Source organism: Euprymna scolopes, chromosome 27, assembly GCF_053919585.1.
Source record: "Euprymna scolopes isolate OS-2025 chromosome 27, ASM5391958v1, whole genome shotgun sequence".
Taxonomy (NCBI): Eukaryota; Metazoa; Mollusca; class Cephalopoda; order Sepiida; family Sepiolidae; genus Euprymna; species Euprymna scolopes.
This window is the reverse complement of record NC_136508.1, coordinates 92,547,334-92,566,276: the sequence shown is the minus strand read 5'-3', so window position 1 is coordinate 92,566,276 and position 18,943 is coordinate 92,547,334. Positions and strand designations below refer to the sequence as shown.

General features: G+C 34.4%; 1 protein-coding gene across 4 annotated transcripts in view; it reads left to right on the top strand.

The window, feature by feature from the left end:
• LOC145248990 (uncharacterized) overlaps positions 1-18,943 on the top strand; it is a 351,345-nt gene that overhangs the window by 253,928 nt on the left and 78,474 nt on the right. For all 4 annotated transcript variants that reach the window (XM_080110828.1, XM_080110829.1, XM_080110831.1 and 1 more), the window contains 2 exons: positions 11,647-11,784; positions 16,322-16,459. In XM_080110828.1, the coding sequence (XP_079966954.1) occupies positions 11,647-11,784; positions 16,322-16,459 (276 nt within the window). The remainder of the gene's footprint in view (positions 1-11,646; positions 11,785-16,321; positions 16,460-18,943) is intronic.

Here is an 18,943-nt window from a genome sequence, read left to right as displayed (position 1 = left end):
TTACAAATCATGTTCTGAGAGAACAAGCTTTTGTCTGTACCAATTTTGCCATCCATTTAACAATTCAAATAATTTCTATTTCTGCAGGGTCTGAAGGAACATCTCAAATCTTTTATTTTGTGACAGTTGTTTTTCTGTCATACCAATTTTTCTGCTTCCATTTTCTTTTGATAATATCATACTAACTTTTAATGACATTTTATTAAACTAAAAACTACTTTTTACAAATGTTTTTTATTTACTAAAACTAAAAATAAAACTAACACAAAATCAATTAATAACATTTAAGAACTGTTTTTTATTTAAAATAAAAAAAGGCAATCACAAAGTCTTTAATAGTTTTTTCTTTATGAAAACAAAACAAATAATCACTTACTAACTTTTAAAGACTTTTAAAAATGAATATATTTTTAAACCACAAACAAAACTAAAGAGAATATGTCAGAAACACAAACTCTTTCAAGCTACATGAACTTTTACATAGACAATTCTTCCTTTAATTCTATATCCTTTGAATACTGACTATTCTTGTCAAAACAGAGCCGAATCAGTTTCCCGACTAATAAACATCTGAGGTAACTCATTAGGCCCCACTTTTGAAAGCAATTGATTTTTGATATCTATGTCAGTAGTTTCTCAATATCAATTTTTGTTGACGTTTTTCAAACCAAAATTCTTTTTTCACAAGTAGGAAATTACACAACGTTAGCATACAAAATCAACACGTCAAATAGGAAGAGCTTTAAATTGGGAGAAAATGAAAGAAGTCCGTGAATTGACTCATTATGCCCTATAAATGGATGAGCAACTTTTTGTTTTGCCTTATGTAGTGATAAAACTTAGAATTTCCGAGTAGGGGGCAATATAGATATAATACTGTAGGTAGATCTGATTAAGTTCTGTTCATAGATCAGTACATGCAAACAGACTCACATGAACAAGATAGGTATCTACAGAGATACTGGTTTCAATTGCTGAATAACCACAGTAGTTGTGAAAATACTATCACATAGCTAACATTGACCCAAAATGACTGAAAATTCTGAGGATCTGTTTTTAACATTATAATACATATATATACTAGCAGGCCGTCTGGCGTTGCCCAGTTGTAAAATGTGCATAAATATTGTATTTTAATTCATTCAGAAACTGAGACATGTACAAGTGAGTATTATGTTTTTTTATAAACAGTCCACTTGTAAATAAAAAAAATACTCGAGCTGAGATCGGAACCAAAACCTAAAGATAACCATTTGACAAGCGGGACATGCTCTTTAAAAAATGCTTTCAAACCAACTTATACTTAACAAGGAATCTGTAATGTGAACCATTCATGCATTCGTATTCGTGAAACAGTTGAAAAGCAGATAAAAATCCACTGATTCACATGTACCAATTTTTCAATTTTGACTCCTTACAAGCCCTTTTTCCCGGACGAAAACCTATTAAAAAGTTTTCCATATTTACAAAATTACAAATCTGTAGATTAAAAATTCATTGAGTATAGGTTAACGAGTATCCTCACACACACACACACACACACACACACACACACACACACACACACACACACACACACACACATTCACGTATATACACTCACATTCATGTGCATGCTCACACGCTAACGTACACACATGTGCGCACATGTACGCACACATGGGCAACGTCATTTCCCCTGAAAGGAAATCCACACATGTGCAAAGAACGCTGGAAACAACTACAAAAGCAAGAGACCTGAGCTGTTTCCTTCCTTTTTCGATTTTGCTCCCGAGCTGAGCAGTCGATGGAATAACTGCTCCCTTCGGGGCGCACGTCTGCGCACTTCACATCCCCTACTACTATGTGTGGGGGAAGAGCCAACAGACAGTACGTACACCTTACATGCTTTCTCTATCCATGGCCTGGATTGGCTTTCTCACTCTCTCTCTCTACAACAATAGACTTTCCCTCTCACCAGCTAACAGCGAAAGACGCACGCCAAACTAAACACGTGCTGTATCCTTTCTTTTATTTGTTTCTTCACGAAATAAATTCTAGTTTGTTTATTTCAAAAAACGCGTTGTTTGTTTCTTTCTCAATTCAATTCATTTTTCCTATTTTGTACCACTGGGGGATATATATAATATATCCACCAGTCCGCTACAATATATATATATATATACTTTTTTATAATTTACGCGGTTCATAGTATTTTCTTGATGTGTGATAAATTCATAACCTTTCATGGAGAAAAGAAAAAAATAAGCTCATACAAAACTTATTTAAATTGTTTCTGGAATAAAATCGACAGACGTTTTGTTGGTTTATTTTGTTTTTTTCCTTCAAAGTCGAATGACTTGACTTTTGAAATCATTTTGAAATTATTTCATTCTACATAGAAAACAATTTTTTCTTCAATTCTTTTTGCAAATTTGGAGATTTTTTCTCAGCATTTTCACACTTTGCTTGTTAAATTTCAATATGATTTAATGGTCTTACTCTATTAACAAATAACTACAGTGCACTACTGAAGTCTTTTTTTTTTTTTCAAAGAATCTGACAATTTCAATTGTAAATGTATGTTTAAGTTTTTGTTGCCAGTGTTTGTTTGAAACTTTAGTCTGGTCTATTTTTGTGTCTGAAGAAGTTTGAATTTCTTATAATTAAAGTCATGCCACATGCCTTCAAAGAAATATCTTGGACCAAATAAGTCAGAGTACCTTGTTGTCAGTGTTGTAGGATATGGACTTTTAATCTGTAGCAGACAGGATTGCAAGGAACACCAACAGGAGTGAATTCTCGCAGTTCAAGATTTTAGATATACTTTCTTTCTTTCTGGTTTGTCCAATCAGAAGCCAGCTCTCAGTCAAGCGAGTGAGTTTATAAAAGGTTAAACGGAGAACTCTCTCTCTTTCTTCTTAGCAAACAGACTGAAGACATCTCCATGAGATGTGAACCAATCCTCAACAACTTTCTTGGGGCATCACACAACCCTGGGCCTTTTGGTCCAGGTGTCAACTAAGATGGAGAGACAGTTAACCAGCATGGTTACTACTGCAGCCGAACATTAATATGATACATAAATGAACTCTTATCTTACTACAGAGCTGTCTCTAATCTTTCATGATGCATACTTCAATTACTAACTCCAAAGAGACAAATAATCCATCATGGCTACGGACCATAACTTCAACACACACACATAAACTCTTTTTTTCTTTCAACCGGCCTGTCTAATTTTTCATTAATGTCTCTACACAGGAACTTTTCCTAATACTAACCCTTTCTAAATACAAACCTACTGATGAAGATAATCGATAAAGCTGTTATTTAATGTTAGAATTACATGTCTTGTCATTCATTTCTAAACTGATGATCCCAGAATTATAGGTGGACAAACATAAAAGAACCATTCTTTTAATTTGTTAAAGTTTATTTAGTTTTCTTCCAAAAACCAATCCAAACAAGGGGGTATTGAAATAGACATGATTGCAAGGAACATCAGCAGGAGTGAATTCTCACAGCTCGAGATTCTGAATATACTTTCTTTCTGGCTCGAGTTTATAAAAGGTTAAACGACAGCAACTTTCTCTCTCTTTCTTCCTGGATTTTGCACTAACAACTCCACATGGAACGAACCCATCGCATCCAACTTCTCTCTTGGGACTCAAAAAAATTCACCCGGGATTTCGGGCCTGGGATTCGAATAAGATATGAATACAAAAAAGCCAATATGGCTACCTCCACACACGGACTCCAATGCAGTACACACACACACAAACTCTTTCTCTTTCAGCAGGTCTGTATAATCATTCATCAACGCCTCTACCCAGGAACTCATCCTAATACTCTTTTCCATACAAGTCAAGATGACCAATGAAACTGTTATTTTATGTTAGAATGAGACTTCCCATCTTTTCTCCATTTCTACATTTTGGTGACCCCGACATGATGGTAAACATGCAACGTTTGTCAAATCCTTACTTGCAGTTTTGTGCAACCTGGGTTTTAGTAGTGTTTGAATAAATTCTTAACATCAGTCTTAACAGATGTAAGTATCGTATCCTTGTCGCTAGTGTTGTGGCTTTGAAGGGCCAGTAATAATCAAGACAAAAAAAAAAAATTTCTTGTCTTTTTCTTTTTTTTTTTTTTTTTTTTTTTTTACATAGACGGCACCACTTATCAAGGCCGATAGGCCACTCAAGGATAAGGGTTAAAGAGTGTAGAGTAGTCAAAAGGACAATATAGTAATCGATAGTAATGGAAGTTCGGTAAATTTGTTAACCTAAGTGGAACGGCTCATCAGAAACTTGTTCACGTTGGACTTGAAGACAACCATATTATAGAAAGCTGGAAAGCAGGAAAACGGAAGACAATTCCACAGGCGTGCAGTTCTAAGGAAGAAACTTTGATCATGGAATCTATGTTTAGGTTTAGGTACAGATAAAGAGTGGGGAAAATTATTGATAATGTTTTCAGCTAGTCTAGTGTTTCTTGTGAAAGTTTGGCGAGGGGGGACCATAGATTGAAGCTCAGTCGAACACTTTCCATGAAAATAACGATAAAGCAGAGACAAACTCGCAACATCTCTTCTGTGAGACAGAGGTTGCAGCGAAGAGAAAAGGACATCTCCCACCAAGCCCCGAAGTCTATTTTGAACTCTATCAAGGCAGGACAAGTCTTTTCTAGCAGCTCCTGCCCATATGTGGCAACAGTACTCCATCCTTGGACGTATCTGGCTCTTATATAGATAGAGAATTGCATCAGCAGTGAGATATCTACTGGATGGATAGAAGGATCCGACAATTTTTCCAGCGGCCTTGGCAACAGATTTGATGTACGTATTCCATTTAAGATCAGGAGTAAAGGTCAAGCCCAGAAGCTTGTCAAAACTTGAGGCCTCCCCAAGACGAGAGCCATTCATTTCAATTGATGCCAGATGTGGATCAGAACGTTGATGATGTAAAGATAGAAGCTTGGTTTTAGATGCATTAAAAGTAACCAGCCACTCCTTTCCCCATTGTACAACGTGATCAAGATCAGAGGAGAGAGAATTGGAGAGAACTTGGTCGTTTACTGTCTTAGATATGCTACCATAGATGGTAGTGTCATCAGCAAAAATGTCTACGAATGATGTAAGGATGTGATTTGGAAGATCATTAATGTAGATCAGGAAAAGAGTTGGGCCCAGGATCGACCCCTGAGGGACTCCAGCATTTATACTGTGAGCTTCTGATTTTTGCCCATCAACTACTACTCTTATGAACCTATCAGAGAGAAATGATTTAATAATTGAGAAGACATTTCCAGCAATACCATAGCTGGAGATCTTGTGAAGTAAACCTTTATGCCATACCCTATCAAAGGCCTTTGATATGTCAAGAGCAATTGCCCTAGAAAGGTTGCCTCTGTCGAGAGATTCGCTAATCCTATGAGATATAACTGTCCCTCTCTGTCCTGCTCCAACCAAGTCTACCGACCTGCTTCACAACTCCCAAAACCTCAACATGACAAATATCCCCCCAAAAATAACACAAATAAACCTACAACCCCATCCTCCAACGTAGACCCCTACTACCAGGTCTCCTTCTCCAACCTTCCAGAGGTTGAAACATAATTACAGGAGACGAAACCGGACATATTCTTTCAAAGTGACTGGCATAGGGCCAACCACTTCCCTAGACGAATTCATATTTAAAGGATACTCCAACTTAACATCTAAATCTGACCCCCAAGATCGCCATGGGCATGGAATATGTGCCTACATCAAAGATGGCTTTCCATGTGGTAAGGGATATCTCAAGAGAAGACCCTAATTTACCTTATATATGCTTCTGGGTTGCACTAGCTTACACCACTGCATTTATATTTGCCCTCTATCGCCACCACAACAGTGGGGTTACTATCTTTAAGAGCATATCTGAGAAAATTGACCACATCCTGTCTGCTCATCCTTTGGCTAACATTCACATTTGCGGTGACTTCAATGCCCATAATGTGAAATGGCTGACCAACTCAAATAAAATCGATGACGACGGGAGGTTCTATCATGATTTTGCCACTGCCTATGACCTCACTCAGATTGTTCATGAACCCACCCGTGTGCCCGATACTACCAGTCAGTATGCAAGCCTTCTAGACCTTTTCCTCACAACTTCCCCTGAGCTATGTTCATGCTCCGTTCTATCTCCTCTGGGATCCTCCGACCACTCTGTTGTAGCAGTTAAGATAAAAATGAAATGTAACAAGTCTTCAGACGTACCTCTCCACCATACTGTATATCGATACTCTATGGCTTACTGGGATAGCTTCCGTACATTCATATCTGACCTACCTCTGCATTCCATATTTAAAAAGGATATATCCTCTATAGTATCAGACCTGACCGAATGGTTAATTGTAGGCATAGACCGATTCATACCATCCAAAAAAATTCCAGCAAAAACCTAACAGCCAGCCATGGTTCTCCCCTGAATGTGCTGCTGCCATCGCGCACAGAAATCACTTTTTCATAGCTACCAACGTAATAGATGTACTGAGACTTAAGCTGCTTTCAGGACTGCCAGTAACCACTGTAAAAGAGTAATAAAAAATGCAAGAGAGCTATATGCTCAGTCTGTTAAATCCAAAGTAGCTGAGCAGCGGCTTGGTTCCCACCAGTTCTGGCAAATAGCAAACAGGATCTTGAACAGAAGCGTGCATTCTATCCTAACTATCATCAATGGACCTGAGGTCATCTCGTCAGCATCAGACAAGGCTAGACTAATTGCCATGAACTTTGCAGCTAATTCTACCCTATGCGATGAAGGCCATCAACTCCCTGCATTTCCTCCTATAACAGACAACACGCTATGCAACATACAAATATCTGTGTGTGAGGTCGCCAAGCTAATCAAGAACCTTGATTCCAGTAAAACAACTGGCCCTGACAGCATTCCAGTTATAGTGCTGAAAAAGCTCCAACCAGAACTTGCTCCCATACTTACAAAACTGTTTAAGCGTTGCTTTAAGGAGAAGTGCTTTCCAACACCCTGGAAAACCTCATCAGTATGCCCTGTATTTAAGAATTCAGGTGAAAAGTCATCTCCCTCTCAGTACAGACCAATGTCTCCTGTGTGTCATGAGTAAGTTGTTGGAATCCATATTACATAGAGAAGTAGTCAACCACCTCAACAGAAACAACTTTCTTAGTGACATGCAATATGGTTTCCGCTCTGCAAGATCTACAGCAGATGTGCTAACGGTTATATCTCATAGGATTAGTGAATCTCTTGACAAAGGTTTCCTTTCCAGGGCAATTGCTCTTGACATACCGAAGGCCTTCGATAAGGTATGGCATAAGGGCCTACTTCACAAGATTTCCAGCTACTGTATCACTGGAAATGTTTTCTCAATCATTAAATCATTTCTCTCCGATAGATTCATAAGAGTAGTGGTTGATGGGCAGAAATCAGAGGCCCACAGTATTTATGCTGGAATCCCTCAGGGGTCCATCCTGGGCCCAACTCTCTTCCTGATCTACATTAATGATCTTCCAAAACACATACTTAAATCATTCGTTGACATCTATGCTGATGACACAACCATCTATGGCAACACATCAAAGACCGTAAATGACAAAGTTCTCTCTAATTCCCTCTCTTCTGATCTTGAGCGCGTGGTACAGTGGGGGAAGAGGTGGCTGGTTACTTTTAATGCATCCAAAACCAAGCTTCTATCTTTACATCATCAACGCTCTGATCTCCATCTGGCATCAATTGAAACGGATGGCTCTCGTCTTGGGGAGGCTCCATGTTTTGACAAGCTTCTAGGTTTGACCTTTACTCCTGATCTGAAATGGAACATGTACATCAGGTCTGTTACGAAGGAGGCTGGGAAAATTGTGGGATCCTTCTTCCGCTCCAGAAGATATCTCACTACTGATGCAATTCTCTATCTGTATAAAAGCCAAGTACGTCCAAGGATGGAGTACTGCTGCCACATCTGGGCAAGAGCTGCTAAAAACAGCCTATCCTGCCTTGACAAAATAGACTTCGTGGTTTAGTGGGAGATGTCCTTTTCTCTTCCCTGCAACCTCTCTCCCACAGAAGAGATGTTGCAAGCCTATTTTTGTTTTATCATTATTTCCATGGCAAGTGCTCGTCTGAGCTCCAATCTCTCGTCCCACCCCCTCGCCAATCTTTCACGAGAAACACCCGTCTGGCTGAAACTACTGTCAATAATTTTCCCCACTCTTTATCTGTGCCTAAATCCAAATGTAGATTCCATGAGCAGAGCTTCTTTCTCAGAAGTATACGACTGTGGAACTCTCTTCTGTTTGCCTGTTTCCGACCTGACTACAACTTGGATGTCTTCAAATCCAACATAAACAAATTCCTAACAAACCGCCCCCTTAAGTAAGACACTCTATCAAATCTCCAATACTAATGATTACTACAATACTATCTCATTGATTACTGTACACGCAATAACCCTTATCCCTGAGTGGCCTCCGGGCCTTGATAAGTAGTGACCCCCATGTAAAAAAAAAAAAAAAAAGGCACAATCATATAATTAATGAAAATATGTTACAGGAAGTATGCATTTAATTCTATGGTTATAACTACCATTAATAATTGCCATGATGCTTAGTCATAACTATTCATTACGTCTGGGTAAGTACATTTATTTCAAAAATAGGTAGATCAACTTAGGCTATCAAAATTTGCTAGCCTAATATCCTCACACAATGTTCTTTATTACAAGTTGAAAATTTATAGTAATGCTACCAATTGGCTTGAATCAACTGAGTTGAATCAATTGGGTTGAATCAATTGGGTTGAATCAATTGGGTTGAATCAATTGGGTTGAATCAATTGGGTTGAATCAATTGGGTTGAATCAATTGGGTTGAATCAATTGAGTTGAATCAATTGGGTTGAATCAAACTCATCAACATTCAATCTGTCCTAAGAAGATGGAGAATCTATCAATTCAGTTTCAATTGAATAAATTTGTCAAAAAATAAAACAAACATGCTTCAGTTGCCATGTAGGGAAAGGAGTAAAAATTTACACAGAACAGAATACAGTAGCTCTGCACCTGTCCAATCTCATCTTGAATTACTACAATGTTGACAAATCTTGATTGAGAAAACACCTCAAAGTTATGTGTTTCAGATAGGAATAGAAAAAGAACATCGCAAAAGTACACATGTCGGCTGGGAATAGAAAAAAGAAACATCTTAGAAAAAGAAACATCTCAATGGAACATGTGTCAGCTGGGAAGACTGTGAAAAATGAGTAAAAGTTATATCCAATTGACTAAGAAACAACGAGTGCTTTTTTAAAAAAAATTTTTATTTTTTTATTTTTTATTTTTATTTTTTTATTTTTATTTTTTTATATCCAATTAACTAAGAACGAGTGCTTTTTTTGTTGTTAGTAAAAAGAAAATGATCAATTAATTTGTTTTAGTTAAGAAAGAAACAATTAAAACATTAATTGATTTTGCTTTTTGTTTTAGTTTAAATAAAACAAGTTTTTTCAATTTAGTAAGCGACTTTCTGTTTTTTTTTTTTTTTAAATAAGAACAAAAAAAATTAGTTATTCGTTTTTTCTTTTGTTTTATCTATATATCTATAAAAGTAAAATTGTCTGTGTGTGTACATTTCCCTACTGAACTACTCCGTCAATTTTCAGTCTTGAGAGTTGACATAAGGGGTATTGAGATTTGGAAAAATCTTCTTAATCAGTTTTCGGCCAGGAATTTGGCTGTCAAGGGGTCAAAGTTGAACGATTTGATATTTAAAAACTCTACCAAACTCCTCCACCAATTTTGGGTCTAAACACTTGGAATTGTAGATGTAGGTTACTTGGACATTTTTAATTTGATTTGAACCCAAAACAAATGCTAAGGGGTCAAAATGGAAACATTAATTGATTTTGCTTTTTGTTTTAGTTTAATTAAAACAAGTTTTTTCAATTTAGTAAGTGACTTTCTGTTTTGTTTTTTAACAAAACAACCAAAAAACACACACAGTAGATGAAAGTAAGTTATTGGTTTTCTCTTTTGTTTTATATATATATATGAAAAAAATCTTAATACTTGATTTAAAAAAAAAATAGTTGATTTACGATGAGTCTAGTCATCAGGTTAAGACACCATTTTGAATATGATGTGAGTTGTTCAGTAATATATTCCAGCATTCTGAAGAATAATTAAATGTATAATGAATAGCCAGACATCACATCGGAAATAAAACCGATATTCTATAATTTCTTGATTACAAGCTAGAATGTAAGTAAAAATCAAGGAACATTTATTATTTATTTTTAAAATCTACTGTGATATGTAGGAAATAATACAAGATAAAAAAAATGAAACAATAAACGATGGCTTAATAATAATTACACTTATGAAAGAAATAACCTGGTGTATGTGGGTGACATGGGTGAACTTAATTGTAGGAGAGTTTGCTACTTTTGTGAGAGTACATATTTGAAAGAAGTGTTACAGGACTAACGAGTGTCGATGTTAGTCCCACGAGCTCCAAAAAATTAATAATAATAAAACTAAAGTGTAAAATGGAGTTGAATAATCAAGCAAAGATGACTGAGACGGATAAATAAATTTAATACAAAATTTATTTTTTTTTTAATTGTAAATAAGTGATCAGAGCAGACAGGAAAGTTTTCTTGGTTTAATGGTCTCTTCCTGCGACTGAGGTAATTAAATATTTTTATATAATGAAAAAGACAGTTCTGTAACTGAGGTATTAAAAGTTCTATATGTAATGAAGTAGAAAAAGTTCTGCGACTGAAGTAATTGAATTTTTTTTCATGTAATGAAATAGCCAAGAAAAGTCCTGCGATATAACAATATAAAAAGTCCATCAATATAAAAGTCCATCACTTACTTTAGCAAAGAGATAGAAAAGGGTAAAAATCCATTAAGATAAAAAGTCCATCTCCACATCGAGAATGAAATGATGGTGCACACGAGTTTAACGTCCATGGTGACAGTCACATGGCTTGCTTACGGCATGCTGTGCTGGCGTTGACTCACACTTTTTGGTGCAAAAAGCCCTTTTTATACATTTCAACTGGCTCCACCAAGACCATCAGAAAAAAGACATTTTTTAAAATTTGCTTTCTTCATAATCCGATTGGACGAAAAAAACAACATCTTTATGACGTAAGGTGCTTTCCAAGATATCTGCGTGAAAAAGTAGGGCTTCATTTATAAGTCCACAGAATTTGTGTGGGTATAGAAAGGAATATATGCACGCGGCTGAAATGATATTTACACATCTGCGTGTGCGCGCAACTGGGTTTAACAGTTGGGGCAACGCGCCATTATTCTGCTTGAGTAGTTTCGATGCAATGGCAGTGAGGCTATGATAGAAGCAGTTTAGTTGGAATAAATATAAACGGGGATGTAAACATATTTTTATGAAACCGGTTTTAGTAAGTGCTGAGTGTATAGGAAGTGTTTGTTTATTTTTTTATCATTACTGTAATTTCAGAGGAAAATGGTTTACTTTAAAAGAGATATAAAATATTTTCATAAATATTTGGAAATTCCAAAATATTAATTTCAGTACTAACACCACCAGTTCCCTTTACATCTCCAATCAAATACAACTGATGAAGGTTTATTTGTGTATTATGTTTACTCTTTTCAGAATGCCCGGATGGTAAATTTGGCAGTGGATGTTCACAGACTTGTTTTTGTTTGGATAATTTTTATTGTAATAAAGCAAGTGGGAAGTGCAGTAATGGTAAATGTAAAGCAGGATACATGGGCGAGATCTGCCAAATTCGTAAGAACATTTTTTAAAATTATATTTAAAAAACAAAATAAATACCAGCCCTAACAACCAACAAAATCAAAATCATATATTTCCTGTCTGTCTGTCTGTCTGTCTCTCTCTCTCTATATATATATATGAGGGGCGTGCAATAAGTAATGCCCTTGGCCCACTTCCAGTTGTCTGATCTAGCTGAAATTTTGCATGTGCAATGATTTATATCTCTACGGGTTATGTGGCAAATTACAGCTCTGAACTAATTATGGTTTCTGTTTTACAGGTGTTTGAACTGAGTCAGGTGTGAAATGGAGCCTGTTGACTGTAGAGTTTTTGTATTTGAAAGGAAGCACACCACAGAAGACTTGACGAAATTAAAGAAATTTATGGTGATAATGCCCCATTATATGACCTTGTAAAATGCTGGCATTGTGAATTCAAACATGGCTGGAAGTCTGTGGAAACAGCTCCCAGACCTGGTCTCCCCCCCCCCCCCCTTCTGCCATTGATGAAGGGTGTGTCCGTAGAGTTGAGGTTGCCATTTTGGAAGATTGGCACATTATTATTCGCCAAATAGCCCACGATGTCAAGATTAGTACAGGGTCTGTGGAAACTATCATTCATGACCATTTGTATATGAATAAGGTGTCTGCCTGATGGATTCTCAGGTTGCTCACACCATTTCAGAAGCGAGAACGTGTCGAGTGCTCGAGGATGAATTTGGAGATGTGCCAAAAAGATGAGTAAAAGTTTTTCAAAAGACTGATTACACAGGATGAAACCTGGGTCCATCACTATGATCCAGAGACCAAAGCCCAGTCAATGCAGCGGAAGCATTTGGACTCACCACCTCCAAAGAAGGCAAGGGTGCAGCTCTCTGCTGGCAAAGTCATGCTCACAGTCTTCTGGGACCAGGGCGGAGTAGTGATGACAGATTTCCTGGCAAAGGCTACCACAATTACAGAAGCCTATTATGCTTCACTTTTGAGGAAATTAAGGGAAGCTATCAAAATCAAGAGGCGGGGCAAGATCAGCAAAGGTACCCTCCTCCTACAGGACAATGCTCTGGTCCACAACTCGCATGTCGCCAGATCAGAAGCACGTGCGTGTGGTTATGAAATCCTTCCCCATCCTCTCTAGTCTCCTGACCTTGCACCCTCTGACTCTCATCTCTTCCCAGCCATGAAGTTGTTTTTGAAAGGAAAGCGTTTCCCAGATGATGCAGCCTTGATTTCTGAAGTCATGTCGTGGTTAGAACCAACCTGGGGTGTTCTACAAAAACGGTCTCCAGAGCTGCATCAAACGATGGGAGAAATGCATAACTCTGGGTGGTTCCTATGTAGAGAAAAACTAATAACTGTGCCAAGTTTCATTGCTCTACTGCTATGGGAAGTGGGTCAGGGACATTACTTATTGCACACCCCTCATATGTGTGTGTATATATATATATATATATATATATATATATATTAGACTACCTGTGACCCGTTGGGTCAGTATGTTATATTAGCTCTGGAATTAATGTATGAGCATGACACTTGTGATGTAAAGAAAATAGTTTTTTGTGACATAACAGAACCATTTCTATGAAAGTATATTAAAATAAAAAAAGAATATAGATAGATTTCTATGAGTCGTTCTGTTTATAATTGCTTGTTTTTGAAAAACAAACTTACAGCCATTGAATTATAAGTGGTTTGCTAACAAAATCAAAATCATCTCCCTCTCTCTCTCTTTCTCTCTTTGTGTGTGTATATATATATATATATATATATATATATATATATATATATATATATGTGTGTGTGTATATATATATATATATATTGTGCAAGCAGAGAAACCTCTGGCTTCAATTAGAATTATTTGGGTAGTCACAGTTTTTTTTTTTTTTTTTTAACCTCCTCTCCGCTCTTACTCCATTCCACTACCAAATATTCTAAATATATATATATATATATATTTTTTTTTTTTTTTCATTACTTCATGTGGTTTTATCTTTGAGATAGAAAATCATATATAAAAAAAATAAATTTTCCCCAAATCAAATCGGTTGATATGTTGCAAGCAAGACAAACAAAACTAATCAAAATAAAATTTTTGAAAATTTAAAAATCTCTTCATAAATATTTCAAAATTCCTAAAAATGGTTTTAAAAATATTTGGAAGTATTATAAATCTTTTATAAATGTGTGGAAATTCTAAAAATGGTTTTCTAAATATTTGAAAACATTAAAAATAGTTTTCAAAATATTTCAAAATTCTAAAAATGGTTTTCTAAATATTCTGAAATTCTCAAAATTGCTTTCTAAATATTTAAAAATTCTCAAAATTGTTTTCTAAATATTTCAAAATTCTAAAAATGATTTAAAAATATTTTGAAATTTTATAAATCTTTTATAAATATGTTGAAATTCTAAAAATGTTTTTTTTAATATTTAAAAATTTAAAAATGGTTTTCTAAATATTTTGAAATTCTATAAATTGTTTTTTAAATATTTCAAAATTGTAAAAATTGTTTTAAAAATATTTGGAAATCTTAAAAATTGTTTTATAAATATTGAGAAATTCTAAAAATGGTTTTCTGAATATTTGAAAATTTTAAAAATCTTTTATAAATATGTGGAAATTCTTAAAATGGTTTTCTAAATATTTGGAAATTCTAAAAATGGTTTTCTACATATTTAGAAATTCTAAAAACTATTTTCTAAATATTTGGAAACCTTAAATTTTTTTTTCTAAATATTAGGAAATTCTAAAACATTTATTCTAGATATTTTGAAATTCTAAAAATGGTCTTATAAATATTGTGAAATTCTAAAAATGTTTTTCTAAATATTTGGAAATGCTAAAAATAGTTTTATAAATTTTTTGAGATTGTAAAAATGTGTTTTTAAAAATAATCTTAAATTCCTGTGTGTCTATTTTAACATACTAAAAGCCGTAATATACAAACTTTTTATTATCAGGTGCATTTTTACAGTGAATGTGATGTACGTTATTGATCAAACCAAGGCATCATTTGAAATTAATGTATGAAATGATGTATATTAAATACTTCTCACAACAAAAACTGACCTATAAAAATCTATTTTAAAGTAAATTAAAACATTTTGTTAAAACGGTTTGCTTTGTATTCATTCAAAGAATATCCTTCCATGATCAAATTACTGGTGTATTTTATCAAATTATTTTATTAGGTATACTTGTACATGATTATTTTTCAATTTAAAAAGCAATAATACATAATCAATTATTCCCAACAAAGAGGATATATTTTAAATATCATTTATTTCTTTATTAGTTTTCTGTTTGTTAGCAACTTTGTACAAAAAAAATAATCATCAGATTTCAATGACTTTTATTTATTCATTTTTTTTTTTTTACTAACGTGTCTTGGTCCAGAGAAGACACCGTTAAATTCTCAATGTGATTCAGTTGATTCAGTATGGATGCTGGATTTTCTTTTTAATCCAGAAATTCATAATTTTGAAATTTTCAATCAATTGGCTGACAGCATTTTTCATTTGAACATAAATCATCCAGTCAACATCAACATTGGCATCGATACGTTGAAATACTCCTCACATTCAGATAACATCTGTATAAATCTATGTTTATTAGATTTGTTTTCCAAGAAAATATTCTTTACAGTTTTCTATCAAAAAAGTTTGTCTTTTGTGTGTAAAAAATTTTTATGTTGTAAAAATATTTTTGCCTCATAAAAAAACAATATGGTTATCAACAATTAAAATATTGAATTGAAATTTGATTTTCAAAACTTGAGAAACTAGATACAAATTTTATTTCAGGACAAGAAATTAAGATCATCAATCAATTTTATCTAAAACTAGATTACCCCTGCCCTGTTGGGCCAGTATGTTATATTAGCTATGGAGTTCATGTATGAGCATGACACTTGTGACGTAAAGAAAATAGTTTTTTTTTTTTTGGCATAACAGAAACATTTCTATGAAAGTATATTAAAATGAAAAAAGAATAGAGATAGATTTCTATCACATTGTTGATGTGGGTTCTGGTTCATCTAGAAGCTATTTTCTGTTTTATAGATTCAACCTCAAATAAACAAGTTGTGCAATACTTTTCATGATTCTTCAATTTCTTGGTTCATCTTGAAGATGCAATCAGCAAGAATTCCTGCTACACTATCATAACGCTATCATTTATCCATTATGACATCATCTATTTTCAAGTATTTTTCTTGATAACAATCGTTTGAAATAGAGGATAAGGATAGGAATGAGAGAAATATTTAATAATATACATAATAAATACTGACCTAATGGGTTACAAGTGATCTAGTTTATTATAAAATTGTTGGTGTTTTAGAATAATGATATAATTATCACAGAAAAGACGTCATTGGTGGATGTCATTTTGTGATATTATAAATTTAATGATGACGTTGATCTCAGAGTTTAAAAATTAAATTTGTTAAATTATATCAAACTCAAATTATTTGTAAAAATAATTAAATAAAAAGAAGAAAAATCATTGATATTCGTTTTATATGTATTTTAACTCTCTCCAGAATGTCCAGTTGGCAAATTTGGCAGTAACTGTATGGAGATGTGTCATTGTGCAGATAACAACAAATGTGATAGAAAAGATGGGAAATGCAGTGACGGGCAATGTGAAGTGGGATATAGCGGAGATTACTGTCGAAATGGTAAGAAAGATGAGCCTACTTTACTTTTGTACTTTAACAATTTCTTTTTTCTTGTTTGAATTTTTTTTTACTATAAAAATAAAAAAAAGAGAAATCGATTTTCTACAAAACCTCTGGATTTTATTTGTACGTTGGATTACATCATCATCATCATGTCATTATCAGCATTCTTCCCAAACAACATATTTTTATTAGCAAAATATACATTGTTTGGGAGATGAAGAAGTTTGCTAGCCACATCTATTGTATCTGCCTATATGATACACATCTGTTATTATTTTTGTTGGTTGACATGAGCATCTTGCATTTTCAAGGGTGAACCTCACACCCACGTTTAAATCAGAAAATGTTCACAATGGATGAAACGGAGACATGCAAGCATATCTCTCTGCAAGACTCTTGCAACAACATTGGAGAACTCTGCATTAGACCATTGGTTTTTACACTGTTAGATGGTTGATGGCTATGGCTTGAGTTCAGTCAACTGTTGATCTGAAGACATATATATATATATATATATATATATATATATATATATATATATATAAAGTAGGTATGTGCATATGTCAAAATGGTAAGAAAGGTGAGCATACTTTACTTTTGTAATTTAACAATTTCTTTTTTCTTTACTATGAAAAAAAGAGAAATCTATCTACTACTAAAAATCTGGATTTTATTGGCACATTGGATTACATCATCTAATCATTATTTGTTTTCTTGCCAAACAGCATAGTTTTCTGAAAAAAATGTTAACAATGTGTTACTTTGTTTAGTTCAACCATGTCATAATAAAAAAAAAAATGTTTTCATCAAAGTTACATATAAGCAAAAAAAAATACATGTAGGCACATCTAATAGTTTGTTTTAAAATATTATTAACCATTATTTATCCTTCATATTTTTAATTATTTTGTAGTCATAAATTATTTAATTATTGGTTAAATCGTATTTCAGTCCTCCAAATTTTTTAGAGTTAAATTATCTGCCATCCAACTCATGCTAGAATTTAAAACGGATGTGAAACCAAATTATTATTATTATGACAATGATGATTACCTAAAGCATGTCTTAGTAAAAGAGAAAAAAATTAAAGTTACATATCAGCAAGAAACACACACACACACACATGGTTACATCAAATAGTTTTACGTTTCAAAATATCATTAGCTCTCGTTTCTCCCCCAATACTTTCAAAGAAGAGTAGAAAAAACATTGTACATGTATTTTCGCCAGCCCAGAAACTGTTTTGTCCCTCAGTCCTCATCTTCAATGAATGAGTAATATTTCTGGCAAAGAGGGAAGAAATGCTGTATTTTCGGTTGGTAGTTTTGTGTGGGCATCTTTCCATTCTATTCTAGTTGCCATGTCACTAATAAGGATGCTGAAAGTAAACGTTTTCACCAAACCTTTGAGTAATTCCCAAGGAGACCATTCTATCAATAGGTGCATAATATCGGGGGATGCTTCATTGTCATTTGATGAATGGAGTTTTTCCCCTCAGCCTTGCACTAAATTAACTGTTGACCTCCACAAGCTCCCCAACATGACCATGAAAAATCAAAGCAAACAAAACATGAGAAAACTCAAAACCACAACTTCCAATGTAGAATGTAGATCCCCACTACAAGGTCTCCTTCTCTAACATGAGGGGTCTACGTTCCAACCTTCCAGAAGTTGAAATCTAATTATGCAAGAGCAAACCTGACCTGGTGTTCTTGTATGAAACTGACATTAACCCAACTGTTTCTTTAGCTGATTTCTCCACCAAAGGCTATTCTAGCTTCACATCCAAACCTGACCCACAAGTTTGCCATGGACATGGAATATGTACCTACATTAGGGAAAACTTTCCCTGCAGCAGGGACATCCCAAAAGATCCTAATCATCCCTACATGGGCTTTATACTAGCACTAACAGCACAGCATTTATATTTGCCTTCTACTGTCCCCACAATGAGTAGCTATCTTTGAGAACATCTCTAAGCAATTTTATCATACCCTGATTGTTCATTCCTCAGCTACATTCACGTCTGTAGAGATTTTAATATTCGCAATGTTGAATGGCTTGTCTACTCAAACAAAACAGATAATGAAGGGAGATTTTGTCTTGATTTCTCCCTTGCCTACAACCTAACACAGATTATTAAGAAACCTCCTCAGATACCTGATGCTGACAAACAATTTGCAAGTCTTTTCAATCTTTTTCTAACATCCCCTGAATTGTGCTCATCCTCAGTTCTGTCTCCACTAGGATTCTCTGATCACTCGGTTGTCTTAGTAAAAATAAAAAAAATGTCTTAGTAAAGATTAAAAAAAAATGAATAACAAAAACCTAAACATCCCTCTCCATCGAGCAGTGTATCGTTACTCGATGACTGATTAGGATAGCTTCCGAATGTTCATATCATGATGTGTGTTTAAAAAGTCTGTGTCTGCTATAGCATCTTACTTAACTGATTGTTCATTCATCGATATAGACTGTCTA